Source organism: Platichthys flesus, chromosome 3 (genome assembly GCF_949316205.1).
Source record: "Platichthys flesus chromosome 3, fPlaFle2.1, whole genome shotgun sequence".
Taxonomy (NCBI): Eukaryota; Metazoa; Chordata; class Actinopteri; order Pleuronectiformes; family Pleuronectidae; genus Platichthys; species Platichthys flesus.
In genome coordinates, this window is record NC_084947.1 from 26,252,422 (window position 1) to 26,270,098 (window position 17,677).

The window sequence follows — 17,677 nt, forward strand, 5'->3', positions numbered from 1 at the left end:
CAAAATAAATAGTAAGACAATAATATACAATTCTCAGATTCAAGTCATATTTTTTAGTCCATTTATTCATCTGTAATTAGTCTATACTAACAGGGCTCATGGTAAAAAACAAATGATGAAAAAATTGACAGTTACAAGTAGCCCCAAATGTAATTTTGTTATATAAATGATGTTGATGCAGATGTGTGTGTGTTTGTGGGTGTGGGAGTGTGTGTGTGACTTACACTGTCATACCAACATCGCAGACTGAGCTGACCACACATGCAGGTACTGGATGAGCAGTTGTCTGTACAGCTGCAGTGCTGAATGACACAAATAATGAGTTTTTAGAAGTCAGGTGTTATATTTTGTAGCTTACACCTTAAATCACTATCATATTAAATGTAATTTCAATAAATAACAGTATGTGTGTGTGACAAAAGGAACAAAACATAGTAGGCTTTAGATTCACACACAATACTTATTTGTGGGTGCACTTCATTGTTGTGTGGGAGTTGTTGACAATAAGAAGAATATAAGTAATAACTAGACCTATTCTTTAAACACATAAAAATACATCAAACGTGTATTTGTAAACAAACACTAAACAGAGAGCTGAAGTCTCACCTGTAAGTGAGTGATATCCTTGTTTATGTTCAACGGGGAGGTGACACAGTTGTCTGGTATGTATTTAAAGTTTTCAGGACAGGGTTCACTGTCGACACCATTAAAACAGGCGATAGGAACTGCTTCATACCCCCGAGAAATGTCCCTGCGAGAAGAAAAAGAGGACTTAGTATGATTCAAATATGTATAATAACAAAAAACATATAATATACAGAATATACAGTATCTGTATCAAGACAATATCACAATAATTTGAGCATAATGTGGAATCTTATGAGAGAGAGAGAAAGATAATTTTTTGATCTATAAAGAGCTTGTTTTAAAAACCTAAAATCCACTGGAACACAAAAATGCTTTGCAGAGCATTTTACCACCTACTTAAAAACAGTATTTAATATTAAGTCATTATCGGACACAGAACATACTGAATCATTATAGCACCACTTTTTGATAAAAAACCTCAAAGTTACACATTCCTTTAAAGAATCTCAAATCAATCCAGAGATGAACAGGAGGTGCCTCATGTCCTCTACTCTGTTCTTGCTGCTTTAACTAGACACGGTTGGCCTCTCTCATATCAGATTTAGGAGCTGCCACTAACACAGGAGTTTCAGTTTTTTATAGCCGACTCACCAAACCGTTTAAAAAGAATGCTTTTGCATTCATCAAAGCAGTGAAAAACAGTCTCTGTCATTTGAAAATGTGGGCTTTCACAAAATACCTATACACAACGTTTTCCTTTGAGTGTGAACAAGTCCACATATTCACAGTCCTGAGAAGCCATCCAGAACCTCCCTGCTCTGGAAAAGGGTCAGTCTGGTTCACCCTGTCGCTGTACTCCTGCAGCATCGTCACCTCCTTCTCCTCCAGCTTCTAAGTCCACCTATTGAGGATGTTTGTCGTATCCACAAGAGGATCTAAAGAGTACCTCATCCTCTTTATACTCACTGAGAGTCACGCAAAAAGAGCTGTGTCAAAATGCAATTAAAACCTTACAAATAATCAGAGAACCAACAGGCATGGGATATTAAATTCCCTCTGGCGTGAACCCAGGTATATGCTCTTTTATTACCATTCAACCTTCTCCACACATCCACTAAATCCCCAGCTTACAGTAGCTGCTTCAGTGACCTCTGTGATGCACAGAGAGTCTCCAAGTTATTCCGGTCTATAAAACCATTTTCAGTTCAATTAAAATCCCCTTTTAATATAAAAAATCCACAACACCAACTTAACTTACTATGGGGCTTACAATGTGTAAACTTGTTGGATTTCTTAGAAAATGTTTCTCAGTTTGTACACTCCATGGCTTTGTGGCGAGAAGTAGAGGAAAAATAAACGTAACGTTCACTATGAACCCGTTCTCCACCAGCACATTGGCCTTTTCAGCACTGTCTACGAAGATGACCACAGCATTGTTAATGCAGACTTAAGGCTGCTGTGACCGACCACCTGCCCCACGGCCAGGCTGCAGTCCGCCACTGAACATGTGAAGCCTGGTGCCGAGCTTCCTTGGAGGTTTAACAACGTCTTTCCTATCTTGGTGTTTAGCACGCTGACCAGAAACACTGGCCGACTATAAACACACACACAGCCCCTATAGAAACCCCCAACACCCCTATACATACACATTTCTATCTACAATTCACCCTCTATTAACAACATTTACACAGAAAGATTATTATATAAAAAGGTATTGCTTACAATTGAGATTGAGCGCTCATAAGACACATTTAAGTGAGTAGTATTACTTTAAATGGACACAGAGAAACATCTCTGTCAGCAAGTTCCGCAAATATATACCCCTAATATTATCTCATAGCATGTGCATTCTCAAGTAAAGAGCTCAAAGAAGAGATGGTTAATGTTAAATATGACTACGAAAAGAGGGTTTTAAACTGTTCTGGGTTTTTGTTAAAGCTCAGTTGACCTTTCAGAATCTATTTTGGTCTGTGGCCCTGCCTTCTGACCTTCCACTTAACAATTAAATTGCTTTGTTGGTCACATTCAGTCAGTGTCAGGTGCAGAGTTAAATTGGTTCTTCAGTCGTTGTAGTTTAGTAAGGATGACTCAACATCAGCAGAGAACTGAATAAGCCTCTTTGATGAAACATCTTTGTGAGACTATGTTTATCTAGAGCAGCTCTACTTTGAACACAGTTTGTAGAATTAGCTGTTGAACTAACTATTTAAAAAAAACTAAAAACTTTTCATACAATAAAACCTGTTAAGGTAAATTGAAATAAGAAAAAACTCTGCTTCTGTTTATAAACGTAACAATTTTACTTGATTCCCTGAATCTGTTTTCAGAACATCCTTAATAATACATCTATATAATAATATAATATATAATCCCACTCTAATATGATGTCCTATAACATCATACAACATTGGTCATCATTATGTTGTTTGTCAGAAGTGTTTTCAAAGGGTTTTAAAATAATAAAAAGTCAAGATGCCTCAGCCCACAAAGTAACAGTGCAAACACAAATAACCCAAATAAAGAGAGCAGATGGCACCAATATGTGTTCAAAATAACATGTAAATACATACATGTTATACACAAGCCAACAACAACAACACACGATAGTAGTGCAGTCTACCTGCTGAGCACCCTCTCTCCTCGACAGTCCCTGCCTCTGCGAGCCTCTGTGAGCCTCTTGTTGGTGTTGAGGGCTGTCCACATATTGGAGCCATAGACGCTGCAGTCCAGAGCAGTCTGTCCCTCCTTATTCCTCAGACTGACGTCGGCTCCCCGAGACAGAAACAACCTGCACATGGAGAAGTGTAAAATACAAATCTGAGGACTGGGTCAAAGAAAGTCTGACAACAAACAAAGAAAAAACAGAAAGTTTAAAAACTGTTGTATCAAAGCGTAAATCAATATGGGAGCTTCATCCAATATACTGCAGATATTTTAATAGCCAATGTATCTATGTAGGCAAAAGTATGCAGACATGATAGCCATTGAAGGGGTTATGCATATTTATTGTCACTTGATCTAAATCAAATGTGACCTTAACAAGACTTGACTTTACAACCATGACTTTAAAGGATCCTTTCAGACCGTGTATTTGACTGTATCAAATATGAGATAGCACACACAACAGCTTCACTGGCAGCTGTAGAAAGCTCCCTGTGTTCACACAGAGGGTAGTTTCTCATTTCAGCAGCAGTCACTCATGCTAAACACATCGACCTACTTATTCCACAAACGTCTGCCTGTCTTCAGAACACATATCTCATGAACCATCCAACTCATCGGCTTCACGGTTGGCAAGTGTATTGAATATGGCCCAGGTGAGGTTAGTGTAGAGTTTGGTGCAATTTGGACATGTGATACGTTCAATATTAATAAGAACCAAGTAAACAGGGGCCCAGCGCTCTGTGGCAGTCAGCAGTGTGCTTTTATTCTGTGGATCGAGTTGGTTAGTCTTCTTCTACGCCCTCAGATGAAGTACAGATAGGACTGACCTCCAGGTCCTTTGGGATTAGGGACATTTTGGACTAACAGACATTCAGGGGTGCCGTTTTCCCGTCTTGACAATATCTTTAATAGAATACTTTCCTCTTCAGCAAAGTGTTGAAGAATGACGAGCAGAATTACAGAACTTTAATTAAATTGGCTACTAAGAGAGGGGGAACTGGGCTGTGCGCCATAAACAGCTGTATCTCCCCTGCTTTAAAAGCCAGTTTTTCTTAACACATAGGGTAGAAAAGATCCTTTTTAGCTGGGCTAAATGGAAAAAAAAGTATCACGTATTTTTTTCATATCACTCAATAGCGACATATATCGCGATTTAAATCAAATCAGTGCCACTACTGCTGAGGAGCATTACTCTGCAGAGTGACTCTGCTCCTATGATGTTTTCTTATCATCTTAATAAAAACCTGCAACGTTCATATTTATGTTCCTGGATAAACGTGTCGTCACCTCTTCTGCAACAATAAAGTTCTCTTTCTTAGCATTCGTTTCGATGTCTCATTATGGGATACGCCCCTCGCGCAATCACAGAACAACTTATTCCAATTCGCCAGCCCTGATAGGCTGGCAGTCGTGACGTCCGCGTCAAGGTGCCGCACCTTAAATACGGTGGACGCAGCGTCACACAAACACCTCTTCTCGCTTCACGAACAAGCAGTTTTCTAATCGGTGTTGATGCTAACTAGCTGCTGTCCACAGACCGGAGCTAACACCTCCATCGCTGGAGGCTAGTGGAATAAACGCCGATCCGACTGCCTTCACCATAGGTAGTTGCTTCTATTTGAATAGCTAAACGGCACCGGGAGCCTGCGGTCACCACACTGCCTGCCACCGGAGCTAGCTAACAGCGACTATCATTCCAGATAATTCGCTCCCCTTTAGCATACCAAGCTTAATGGATCAAGCTGCAAAGCTTCCTTCCACCTCGCAACCAGGCGATGCCCATCGCTTGTGCACCTGTGGAAATAAAATATCGAGCATGGACACTCACCAGGTCTGCTCCGCGTGTCTCGGGCTGGAACATGCCCGCCCCGCTGTCAGCAACGCGAGCTCATGCACCGACTGCGCCCGCTTCACAACGAAGAGTCTCCGCCGACGACTAGCACGCCAAGCTAGCGTCTCTGAGAGGGACCCGATCCTTTCCAGACGGCGGGGATTATCTGGTGTCGGACGTGACGACGAGGATTATGAATCCTGCTTTGTCCCACCTTCACAGGCTCTCAGCTCTCCAAGCCCTACAAAGGGCTCGGTTGGGACAATTACGCCCCAGCCCAGTGGCGATATGCACGATGTGTGTAAACGCGGCGCAGAGAGACTGAGGATTCCATGGCCCGCGGTCGTGGCGGAGGCCCCAAGGTCCCGCTACGAGGGGAAGAAATTACCCCAAGCAAAGAGGGCTGCGAGACAACTTCTCCCGGTGTTCCCGCGAAACTCCTGGAGGAAGTTACTGCCTCATGGAATCAGAACCCTTACTCCAGCAAAACCACCATTCAAGGTGCATCTTCCTTGGATATTGAGGGGATGGATAAGCATGCCATGGCACGCATGCCTCCCATGGAGCCCCTGGTGGCAGCACACCTTCATCCACGGCTGTCAGCTGCCTCATCCAGTGCCCCCACACTTCCCACGAAAGCCGATCGCTTCCAATCTGCCATGACTGAGCGAGCTTATAAAGCAGCGGCTTGGACGGTGAGGGCTCTCAACGTCACCTCCATGTTGTCAGCTTACCAAGCGGAGCTTTTTGACGACATAGCCGACATGCCCGAAAGTTCTGCGTGGGACGAGATCACCACAATCGCGGATATCTGCCTACGCGTTCAGCGATGCGCTGTACAGGCGGCAGGGAAGTGCATGTCGATGTTGGTGTTACAAGAGAGGACGAGATGGCTGAATCTGACCAATCTGTCCGATAGAGAAAAGGAGGACATCCTGGACATGCCTATTGTCCCCGAGGGTGTCTTCGGCTCCGCTCTCTCCTCAATGCAAAAGCACTGTGAGACGAAGAAAAAGGAGGATGAGGCGCTACAGCTCTGCCTTCTAAGGAAAACACCTGCCGCAGCGCCTCCGCCCCCCCGGCAGACTTTCGCTCAGGTTGCCTCTAGGAGCGCCTTTCCTGCTTTCCGCATCCCGAAGCGCCCCAGGGCTCAACCGGGTGCGAACACCAACGACCCCCTGAAAACGAGGCCGGCTTGGCCGAGAAAGCCCTTCTGTTCCCCATCAACCCAGGCTGCTCAACCGGGCCCGTCACCCAGTCAGCAGGCCAGGCGGAAGAAGAAGGCGACTTAGCGGTCAACCCCACCGCGAGCGGAGCTGCCACCCGTTCCCTGTTCACTGGCAGCCCAGCTATCCCATGTGTTAGGGGAGAAATTACCCAGTGCCACCCATCCCTCTCTGCGACTCGTGGGCCCAGAGCTCAGTTCGTGCGTCCCAGTAAAGAGGCGAAGAGACATGTTTCAGATGTGGGATTGTTAAACGCCACATCAATGTCTCACAAGCACACACACAGAGTTTGTGTTAATGAAACTTTTTCCACTGACGTATCCAGGCTCACAGCCGAGGGCGCAGGGTTGCAAAATCACAAAAACACAAAACCAACAAAACACAGAGGTGCAGAGCACACTGTTGTTCCCCATAACACCACAAGGGGGAAGCAGCGTCCCACCTGTGGTGAAACCTCCTGTTCCGCTCGCTCCGAGCCTATCAGACCGCGCATGCGCAGTGATACTCAGAAGTGCGCAGCTAGTACGGGCCCCCAAAGATCGTCTGTGTCAGACAGAGCTTCACTCCCCCCTAACTTTGAGGCTAGAGAGTTGGAAAGCATGCACAGCGTCAGAATGGGTATTGAGAACACTGGCCAAAGGCTACAGGCTTCAATTCGCCACAATGCCCCTCCCCCCCTTCCCCGCGCAGGGAGAGTCGCCCCGGGTGTTACGGGAAGAAATATCAGCTCTATTAAACAAAAGAGCCATACAAATAGTGCCACAAAGGCAGGGACTGGAAGGTTTCTATTCAACGTATTTCCTGGTCCCAAAGAAAGGGGGGACCTCATTACGTCCCATCCTGGACCTTCGCATTTTGAACTCGTATCTCAGGAGATACAAGTTTCGCATGCTGACACACTCAACGCTGATACGTTTGATCCAACCATGGGACTGGTTCAGGACACAGTGTACGAGTACCTGGTACTCCCATTTGGCCTGTCACTGAGCCCGAGGGCGTTTATGAAATGTGTCGACGCCGCTATAGCTCCCCTCAGGGAGCGGGGTATACGCGTGGCCACTTATCTGGACAACTGGCTGCTGCTGGCGTGCTCAGAGCAAGAGGCTGCGGCGCACACAAGCATTGTACTGACACACCTGGCCGATCTCGGTTTTGTGGTGAACATGGAAAAGACTGTTAACGCCGAGACAGGAAATTGCCTTTCTGGGTCTCACGTTTAATTCACTGACCTACACGGCTCGCCTATCAGCCGAGAGAGTGCACACTTTCAGGTCCACTTTCTCTCGTTTTGCCATAACACGTCGGGTCACGTACGGACTGTGCCTCAGGTTATTGGGACTGATGGCCTCAACAATATTTGTGGTGAGGCTGGGCAGGCTGTACATGAGAGATTTTCAGTGCTGGGTGGCTTCTCTCAGACTGGATCCTGTGCGCCACAGACGCCGGGGTATAACGGCTTGCGAGTCCTGCGCCCTCGCGCTGCTACCATGGCAACTCCCGTCTATGTTGACAGCAGGGGTGCGCATGGGCGCAATATCTGCCAGAAAAGTGGTCACAACACTGTCAGGCTGGGGCGATTCCGCGAATGGGATGTGGAGCACGGATCTCAAACATGCCCATATAAATTATCTGGAGTTGATGGCAGTGTTTCTGACGCTGAAACATTTTATGCCGTTCCTCCGGGGACATCATGTGTTAGTGAGGACGGACAATACGACCACGGTTGCGTATATCAATCGTCAGGGGGGTCTATGTTCTCTACAGTTACACACTCTTGCACGCAGACATTATGGGGCGAGGAGCATCTCCTCTCAGTGAGAGCTTCCCACGTTCCCGGAATTCAGAATATGGGTGCGGACCTTTTGTCCAGGGGAAATCCTCTCTAGGCGGAGTGAAAACTTCACCCGGCTGTAGTAGCGGCTCAGATTTGGTCACATTTCGGCCGCGCAACAGTGGATCTGTTTGCGTAGAGGGGGAACACACAGTGCCCACTGTTCTTCTCCCTGCACGACCAGAGCGCACCGCTGGGGCTGGATGCGTTCGCTCACGAGTGGCTGCCCGTCCCTCTTTACACTTTTCCACCTCTGGCTCTGATTCCCCCGACACTGCTCAGGGTGCGGGAGAATCGTCTGTCACTAATTTTGATCGCTCCTCACTGGCCGTCCAAGCACTGGCTGGCGGAAGTGAGACAGCTCCTCCACGGTCACCCATGGCCTCTCCCGCTACGCAGGGACCTGCTCTCCCAGGCGCGCGGACAGATATTTCACCCTCATCCGGAGTGCCTCGCCCTGTGGGCTTGGCCCATGAGTGGTTTAATCTGAGCCTGACTGGATTATCACCGAATATTGTTAACACAATTCAGAATGCCAGAGCATCATCGACTAGGTCTCTTTATGACTGAAAGTGGAGATTGTTTGAGGATTGGTGTGCTAAGGCACAGGAAATCCCTTTTCAATGTCCAGTTGGTACAGTCCTGTCCTTCCTGCAGGACTTGATTGATCAAAAGAGGGCATTTTCTACTGTCAAAGTTTACTTGGCAGCTATTTCTGCTTGCCATGTTGGATTTGATGGAAAACCAGTGGGTCTTTTTATGAAGGGTGCACAGAGGTTGCTGCCCATCTCTAAGACTATGTCACCATCATGGGATCCAGCAGTGGTGCTTGGAGCCCTCTCTAGTCATCCTTTTGAACCATTGGATAACATGGACATGAAAACGTTATCCTTGAAGGTGGCTCTGTTATTGGCTTTGGCTACAGCTAAACGTGTAAGTGATATTCACGCTTTATCTGTACATCCAGCAAGTATGCGGTTCACCCCGGGGAAACTTGGGGTGACGCTGAGACCGAATCCTGCATTTGTTCCAAAGGTTGTAAAACCATGCTCCCCAGTGGAACTGTCAGCTTTTCAGCCACCTCCCTATGGTTCTGCAGAACAGCAGCGGTTACACATGCTGTGCCCTGTCCGTGCCTTACACACATATGTGGAAAGGACAAGGAGCTTTAGGAAAGGGGATCAGTTGTTTGTGTCCTGGGCTAAGCCCCACTGGGGCAAACCTGACACCAAACAAAGACTCTCTTACTGGATAGTGGATGCCATTGCATTGGCCTACTCCAGCTCAGGCCTTCAGGTTCCGACTGGTTTACGGGCACATTCTACTAGAGGTCTTGCGACCTCTTGGGCCCTGTTCAAGGGAGTCTCTATCCAAGACATCTGCGCTGCAGCTAGCTGGTCTTCTCCCCTCACATTTGCGAGGTACTACAGGTTGGATGTCACATCCCCTGGCCTGACCCACGCTGTCTTGAGAGTGGACTCCAATGTGGATCTCTATTTTAAGTGAGGGGGGGGCTGGCGGTCAGTCACCGAGATAAGCTTACGTATCTGGCAATACGGGAGTCTGCATATCCCAAAGTGAGACATCGAAACTAATGCTAAGAAAGAGAACTTTAGAACACCGTATTTAAGGTGCGGCACCTTGACGCGGACGTCACGACTGCCAGCCTATCAGGGCTGGCGAATTGGAATAAGTGCTTCTGTGAATAAGCGCGAGGGGCATATCCCATAGTGAGACATCTCACTCATGCTACTCAGAGAACCGGGGTTACAAAAGTAACCTAAAGTTAAAACAGTGTTTCAACATAATCTGCGGGAAGAACTTCTGTCTTCAGGAGTGTGTGTGTGTGTGTGTGTGTGTGTGTGTGTGTGTTTGTGTCTGTCTTTAATGAGCGTCTGTCCTAATCCTTAAGCAGCGCTGGTTATAATTATTCAGTGGTGGAAACCCGCTGACACAACAAACGTAGTGGAAAAAATTATTATGTTCAGTCCCTGCATCGATGCAGAGCGGTCCACCTCTTTGCAGGAGCCCAAACATTAGCATGTGTGATGCTACTGCTCCTACACTCTGTGCTGTAGGCGTCAGAGAATTGGTTCAGTGCTGCGCCATTCTCATAATCATTGTCTGTTTGTGTTGTCTGTCAAAACATGGATGGAATGAGCTCCATCGGTGTTGTATCAACCATGTCTAATATTATCATCGAGGAAAAGTTACATCGAGATAATTATTGCTATCGTTTTATCGCCCAACCCTAATTAGAACTCATACCCACTAAGTTGGAGTGTGAACCATGTCGTTATTTACAAAGTGTTATCCCATGTGTATTATTAATATTATAACAATAACTTATACAATATCACGACACCAGTTGAAATACACTTTTGTAAATGAATTCCACCTGCATCTCACTTAGGGTGTGTGCTCTGGCATACCATTCCATATTCTCTACGCCAACCGGCTGACTCCATAATTATATTCACTGTGTGAACTGTGAACATAAAAAACGTATGTGTAACCAGAGTGAAACTTTTTCGGACCAAACACTCACATCACACACTCCATGTGGTCTTCTCTGGCGGCGACGTGTAGTGGAGCATCACCATGAATGTTGATGGCGTTGAGGTCACACTGAGCCTCCAGCAGGGCATGGGCGACGTCATCACAGCCTGACAGAGCCGCCCAGTGTAGGCAGACGTTCTGCTCCTGAAGCAAGAGAAATTTGTGACTGCCTTGAAAAAACTGACTGGGACATTTTTAGATCTGCTTCTAACAGCCTGGACGAATATACAGATGCTATGACGTCCTACATCAGCTTCTGTGAAGACAGTTGTATTCCGACACGCACCAGGGTGTGTTATAACAACGGCAAGCCCTGGTTCACAGCAAAACTCAAACAGCTTCGTTTGGAGAAAGAGGTGGCCTTCAAGAGTGGGGACATGGATAGGTTCAGACTGATTAAATACTCGTATGGCAAGGAGATTAAGGAGGCCAAACGACAGTATTGAAAGAAGCTGGAACAACAGTTTGCAGCCAACGACTCCTCGTCTGTTTGGAAGGGCCTTCGAGTGATCACTGGCTGCAAAACCAAATCCCCCCACTCTGTGGAAGACTTGAGACTTGCAAACGAACTGAATGACTTTTACTGTAGATTCGATACACTCTCAAACCCCCCCCCGCATTTATCACACCTCTTCTCCCCAGCCTGGACAAAGACAATAGCCCCCCCCCCACAACTGGCCCCAGACTGCCCTATCCCTTCCATCACACATGCATCCCCCCCATCACACCCCATCACACCTCTCTCAATTCAGGAGAGAGATGTAAATAAGCTCCTGAAGAGACTGAACCCCCGTAAGGCAGCTGGACCAGACGCTGTCTCCCCCTCAACACTAAAGCCTGAAACATGCTTCTGCGACTGCGTCTGCGTCTTTTCACGCCGCTGTGGCGCAAGACTCGTTGTCATTCATGCTTCCCCAACCACTGTGCGTCTTACAAAGCAATTCCGCGCCAGAACACTAGGCGGAGTACTGCTTTTTGTCAAAGACGACCTGAGAGACGCCTTCTTTGTAGGTGTGGCAATCGTTGTTGACTGTTTATTTACCTTCTACCAGTCGTGTTCTCCATTACAAACACACGGTGAACCATGGCAGAGAGTGTATTCCCGATTCCAACCGAACAACAATTGATTGAGATGGAGCTGCTAGACATTGAAAAGCAACTTCTTATAATTAGTCATCAGGAAAAGCGACTGGAGAGGAGACGGAGGCGTAGGTGGTAGCCGAGATCTCCTTCCACGAATTGGAAGCCATCTCAGTGTCCTTGTACTCGGACATCGACGGGTTATAAAAGGTGCTCATATTTTCGGACCTCTTCCGACAGGAGTTCTTCGCGGTTGTCCATTCTTCTTTTTAAAATCTGCCGTTGTTTCTGCATGTATTATGGGGCATGAAACCGGAAATGCAGCTCCAGAAGGGATGTAGAGCAGACCAATTACAGCCTTGCGGGCTGAGTGAGCTTGCGGAGCTTTGCCGTAAATTTTTGAAAAATGGGGCGACGCCCGTAAGCACGTAAGAAGGGATACATAAGCACGTAAAAGACCCGGAAGGGCTCTTGCACTTACGGGCCCGTGAAAACAAAGAAGCATGTCTCCAGTATTCACAGACATCTTCAACACCTCACTGGCTGAATGTGTTGTACCCTGCCTGCCTCAAAACATCCACCATCATACCCATTCCCAAGAAGCAGAGGATCACAGGCCTTAATAACTACAGCCCAGTCGCCCTGACCTCCGTAGTGAAGAAGACCTTTGGGCGCCTCGTGCTGAACCACCTCAAGACCATAACCAACCACCTCCTCGACCCGCTGCAGTTTGCCTACAGAGCCAACAGGTCCGTAGATGACGCAGTCAACATGGGATTCCACTTCATCCTCCAGCAACTCGACTCCCCTGGCACCTACGCAAGGATCCTGTTTGTGGACCTCAGCTCCGCATTCAACACCATCTCCCCAGCTCTTCTCCGGGACAAGCTGACACAGCTGATCGTGCCTGAGCCCACCTGCAGGTGGATCACTAACTTCCTGACTGACAGGAAGCAGCGCGTGAGGCTGGGGAAGCTTGTCTCTGACACCCGGACCATCAGCACTGGAGCCCCACAGGGTTGTGTGCTCTCTCCTCTCCTCTTCTCCCTCTACACGAACAACTGCACCTCCAGCAATCCCTCTGTAAAACTTCTGAAGTTTGCTGACGACACAATCCTTATTGGATTAATTTCCAATGGGGACGAGGCCGCCTACAGAGAGGAAGTAAACAGCCTGGCTTCCTGGTGCAGCCAGAGCCACCTGGAGCTGAATGCTTTAAAAACTGTAGAGATGGTAGCAGATTTCAGGAGGAGCCCAGCCCAAACCGCCCCCCTCACCATGTGCAACTCCCCAGTTAAAACAGTTGTGTCTTTCAGATTCCTGGGGACGATCATTGCACAGGACCTGAGATGGGCGGAGAACATCACCTCCATCATCAAGAAGGCCCAGCAGAGGATGTTCTTCCTGCGGCAACTGAGGAAATTCAGCATGCCGCGGAAAGTGATGGTTGACTTCTACACAGCCATTATTGAGTCCATCCTCACCTCATCCATCACCGTCTGGTTCGCTGCCTCCACTGCCAAGGACAAGAGCTCTCATAGATCTGTTCCACTCCAGGACCAGTAAGAGAGCAGGCAAGATCATCGCTGATCCTTCCCATCCCGCTCACCACCTGTTCCAGAGACTCCCGTCCGGAAAAAGGTTCCGGGCCATCAGGACTAAAACCTTGCGTCACCTGAACAGTTTTTTCCCTATGGCAGTGGGGCTCACAAACAAGCCCCATGCATCACACTGACTCTGCATCACACTGGCTCTGCTGATCCCCCCCCCCCCCACCCCCCACCAACCCTTGCACATAATTTATAACTCTATATTACTGGCACTATCACCAATCCCTTCACCTTAAAACCGCACGTAACTCTTCTACTGTATATATTGTTGTTTTTTTATATTGTTATATTGTTCGATATTGTTGTTTTTAATTTGTTGTTTGTAAAGTGCACCAACCACACCAAGGCAATTTCCTGTATGTGCAAGTATACATGGCAATAAAAAGAATTCATATTCTGATCACAGGTCAGCACAGGCATGGTGTCCTGACAGAAGCAGGGGTTCCACTGAAATGCATAGAAACTACAAGTCTATTTCATACAAATGTTTATTTGTTTTTGGCTCAAAGGCTGTGTTCTACTATTCTTCACACATGATCCTTTTCAGTTACCCTTTGCTGGAAAGGATTTATTGCTGAACCTTCACCTGGAGAGGTGTTCTGTTGGATCAGGTCAGGGGACTGTCATAGTTTTTACTCCTTTAAGAATGTGTTTTTTGTTCTTCTCCTGCCAAGATTCTTGAGATGATGTACTCACATTTGTTACATTTAATCTTCATTGTTGGATTTGTGGTTTTCAAAATAGTCTAACCCGTTTGTTTGTAACTAAACATAAACCTTGTAGGGCAGTGTTTTAACATACACTTAAAACAACACAAATATTGTAAGATGGTACAACGCTAGACCATTTATCACTTGAGTGATGTTGCAGGTGGTGTACTTAGTTTTACTGAATATGGCGTGTAACATGTCTAACTGGTTCCCGGCAAGTTCAAGTGATAGGTGAAAGAAAAATAAGTTTTGACAAAGAAGAGATGATTTCAAGCAGTTTATGTCAAACTCATAAAATCCTAATAGAGCTGAAACTTAATTTTTAAATAATATTTTTAGAAAACTGTCACTTCTCTTCTTACTAAAGAAACCACTTGGATTAGAGGTAAAATATGGTCAAGTATCAAGTACCTACAACGAAGACAAGTTTCCCTTGATTCAATGTTGACTGTGGAGGGACGAATGAACTTTACTCTTTGTTAACCTTTCAAGATTCATGCAAAAGTCTTGATATTAGGTCTTCTGAACATCAGCAAATGTGGTCTGTTCATTACAAACTCTCTAACATACATCTCCAAATAGTATGCAGGTTTACTGAACACTCACTCAATTAGAATGTGTTCATTTATTTGATCAAGCCAACACTGTGAAAGTTTGAATGACTTCAATAAAGAGAGCAACAACACAAGGATTTGCCATGTAAAAATAGATCTCAAAAGACCAATGTAGACAAACACGCAGACAGTTCCAAAGGCTTCATTTACTTTTTGTTGCCACTTTATCTACAAAGCACATTGATACAAATACAAACTCATCCTGTTGGATAAAACTAAACTTTTAATTATCACATTAAATAAGTAAGGTCTACTTCTTATTCTTTATCAAGGTGACACAACACCCGCTGCCCTTCTGGATCTCCAGTGTACTTTATTCAAATTTGATCTGTGGTAATGCGATTAAATGTGACAGAGAGCAAGTGTGAGTCTGTGTGTGTGTGTGTGTGTGTGTGTTATGAAACTTTGTGTCTGGTGAACTAACCTTGTCTCTCATGTTAACATCGGCCCCTCTGGCCAACAGCAGGTGGACCAACTCCTTGTGCTTGTACTCTATGGCCCAGGTGATGGGAGTCCATCCCCCGTCATCCTGCACAGATGTGAACCGAAAAACTTTTGCAAACAGTGACACCAACACATGACTGACTCACTTGCCCAGCATTATCTTTTTGCAGCAGTTAGTGGATGCACTGATGTATGTTTTACCTGACAGTTGATGTATTTGGATGCCTTGGAGAGTAGATGATTGACTATGTCATAATGTCCCAGTTTAGCTGCCAGGTGCAGACAGGTGAAACCCATGATATCCTGGGATGACAACATGATGCACATTGAACAACACTGCACTGCAGTTAGAGTTCACAAGAAATGACATTTGATTGGTGTTTGGACTGCATGGGACATGTGGGTAAAACAGGATATGGGGACGAGAAAGATGCATCTAACATTTCAGAAATGTTGTAAATAAAATCCTCTCTCGAGCTTGGTTAAGGCCTTGAGGTGACATGGTCACAAAATGTTTTATATTTAACAAGATGATCCCTTAAAGAGCTTTCAGATATGCACTGAACTCAGAGGAGCTGTATGTGTGTAGTTTCTCCAGCCAGCCCAACAATTTTTGTTACAGTTACAACAGATCAAATAAATGTCAACGTTGTCTCTTTACATTTTAGCCTCTTTCAGCTAAGGCTAGATGGGCCTCATGCAACAACATTTTGTCCTTCTTTGTTATTGAACATGCTCCCATCAAATTATCTTAACTGGACAATCGTTCAGATAAGTACCTGTTCAGACCTGCTAACATCCTTCTCAGGTGATCAAATTACAACTGGTCCCTCAGGTCCTTCCACATGTGTGTGAACTGGTGTACTACTTGATACTGAGTCTGAATAGGGCCAAAGAGTGCCATGTGATATTTGGGCATAAGCATACCAAAGCTCTGGAAACTGTCATATATGGACACCTGTTGCCACCATTTGAAGAAAACTCTTATCACAAAAAATGTCGAACAAAAACAACAGTTGCACTGAACAAAATATTAAGACATTTTTTTTCTCTTTGTTCGGTTTCATTTCATTTAGTTAAAAGCATTATACGATATCAATTCTGGTACATTTGACACATTTGTTGTCTGTGATTATTTCATCTGATTATTTCTTTCCAATTTCTCTACATTGTCACTTTGTCTGATTTTGCGTTGTCCTTGAACCAGTTCAACTGTAATCCTAATAATGTTCTTTTGTCTTCTTTGACCATCCGAATAATCTCAAGCAAAACTCTGTCAATCTAAAATAGTTTGGTTTCAGTATATGTCATTTGTCAAACTCAACAAACAAACTAGAAAGAACAAAATTCTGGTGGTAAAAATTAAAATAATTTGGTGATTTGCAGCAGTTGATTGAGTGAGATTGGACGGAGTGATGGATGAAGAATCAGAATCAGACATGAACTCACATCCTGCTGATATGCGACATGTTCCAACTGACTGAGAGTGTGGCCACCCACCTTGTGGCTGATGGCAGCTCCAGCTCTGAGCAGATACTTCACTGTGTCCAGATGGTTTCTTTCACAGGCCACCATCAGTGGTGTTCTCTGCTCCTCATCAAATATGTCCAGGTTGGCCCCAGCCTTTGTGTTTGACACACACACACACACAAACATCACTAATCACTGTAGAACAATGTCATCAACTTACAGGATGATTTAGCCACAATTCACCATTTAACAATGCTCCTAATGAAAAGGATAATTTTCCAGCAATTGAGAATGAAGCTCTTAGCCCTTTTTTTAATTGCCAATAAGAGCTCTGCACCTTTCATATATTGTGTAATAAAACAAAGGTAGAAGTAATAATGCAAACTGGGTTAGGGACTGGACCACAACATGAACATCTCTCTCAAATATCACCTACCATCTGAACTTTCAAACTGATAAATAAATGAATGGATACAAAAATTAAACCACTATTGGAATGAATGTAGCTTGTTTCATTCCTGCTGAAACTGTAGTTGTTGCAGACACAAATCAACACAGTTTCAAAGGTACAGTCACCTGCTGCTGTAACCTTGGGTTATACAAACAGGATACGCTCTCTTTTGCATTTGCCTCATTTTATTTTTACCAAAATTGTGTCTTTTAATAACCTCACTGACATTTATAAATAACTCTCTTAATGTGTATGCATGTCATCCAGATGACTTCCCTGGATTATAAACATGGGTGTTAGCTAAACGATAGTATGGAGGACCATACATGACATAAGTAAAAATAAATAAATAAATAAATGTATAAATAAATACAGAAATAAATAAATAAATGAATAAATAAAAATGGAAATAAATAAATAAATACAGAAATAAATAAATAAATATGTTAATACCAAAAGAAATGTCAAAAGAAATGTCTTAAATATATTTTAACATTTATTTTTTCCCTGATACATTTCCTTTGCATTTGCAGTGTCCTTATGCTAATGAGAAAGGCGGGCCTAACCGCAGTCTCATGCAGGATTGGTCACAGGAGTGT

General features: G+C 45.0%; 1 protein-coding gene across 1 annotated transcript in view; it reads right to left on the bottom strand.

Annotated features, from left to right (window-relative positions):
• Nucleotides 1-17,677, bottom strand: part of ehmt1a (euchromatic histone-lysine N-methyltransferase 1a) — a 33,196-nt gene that overhangs the window by 5,201 nt on the left and 10,318 nt on the right. The window contains exons 12-18 of the mRNA XM_062384872.1: nt 16,658-16,780; nt 15,359-15,460; nt 15,138-15,242; nt 10,689-10,843; nt 3,209-3,376; nt 607-751; nt 225-302 (exon numbers count right to left, since the gene is read on the bottom strand). Of these exons, the coding sequence (XP_062240856.1) occupies nt 225-302; nt 607-751; nt 3,209-3,376; nt 10,689-10,843; nt 15,138-15,242; nt 15,359-15,460; nt 16,658-16,780 (876 nt within the window). The remainder of the gene's footprint in view (nt 1-224; nt 303-606; nt 752-3,208; nt 3,377-10,688; nt 10,844-15,137; nt 15,243-15,358; nt 15,461-16,657; nt 16,781-17,677) is intronic.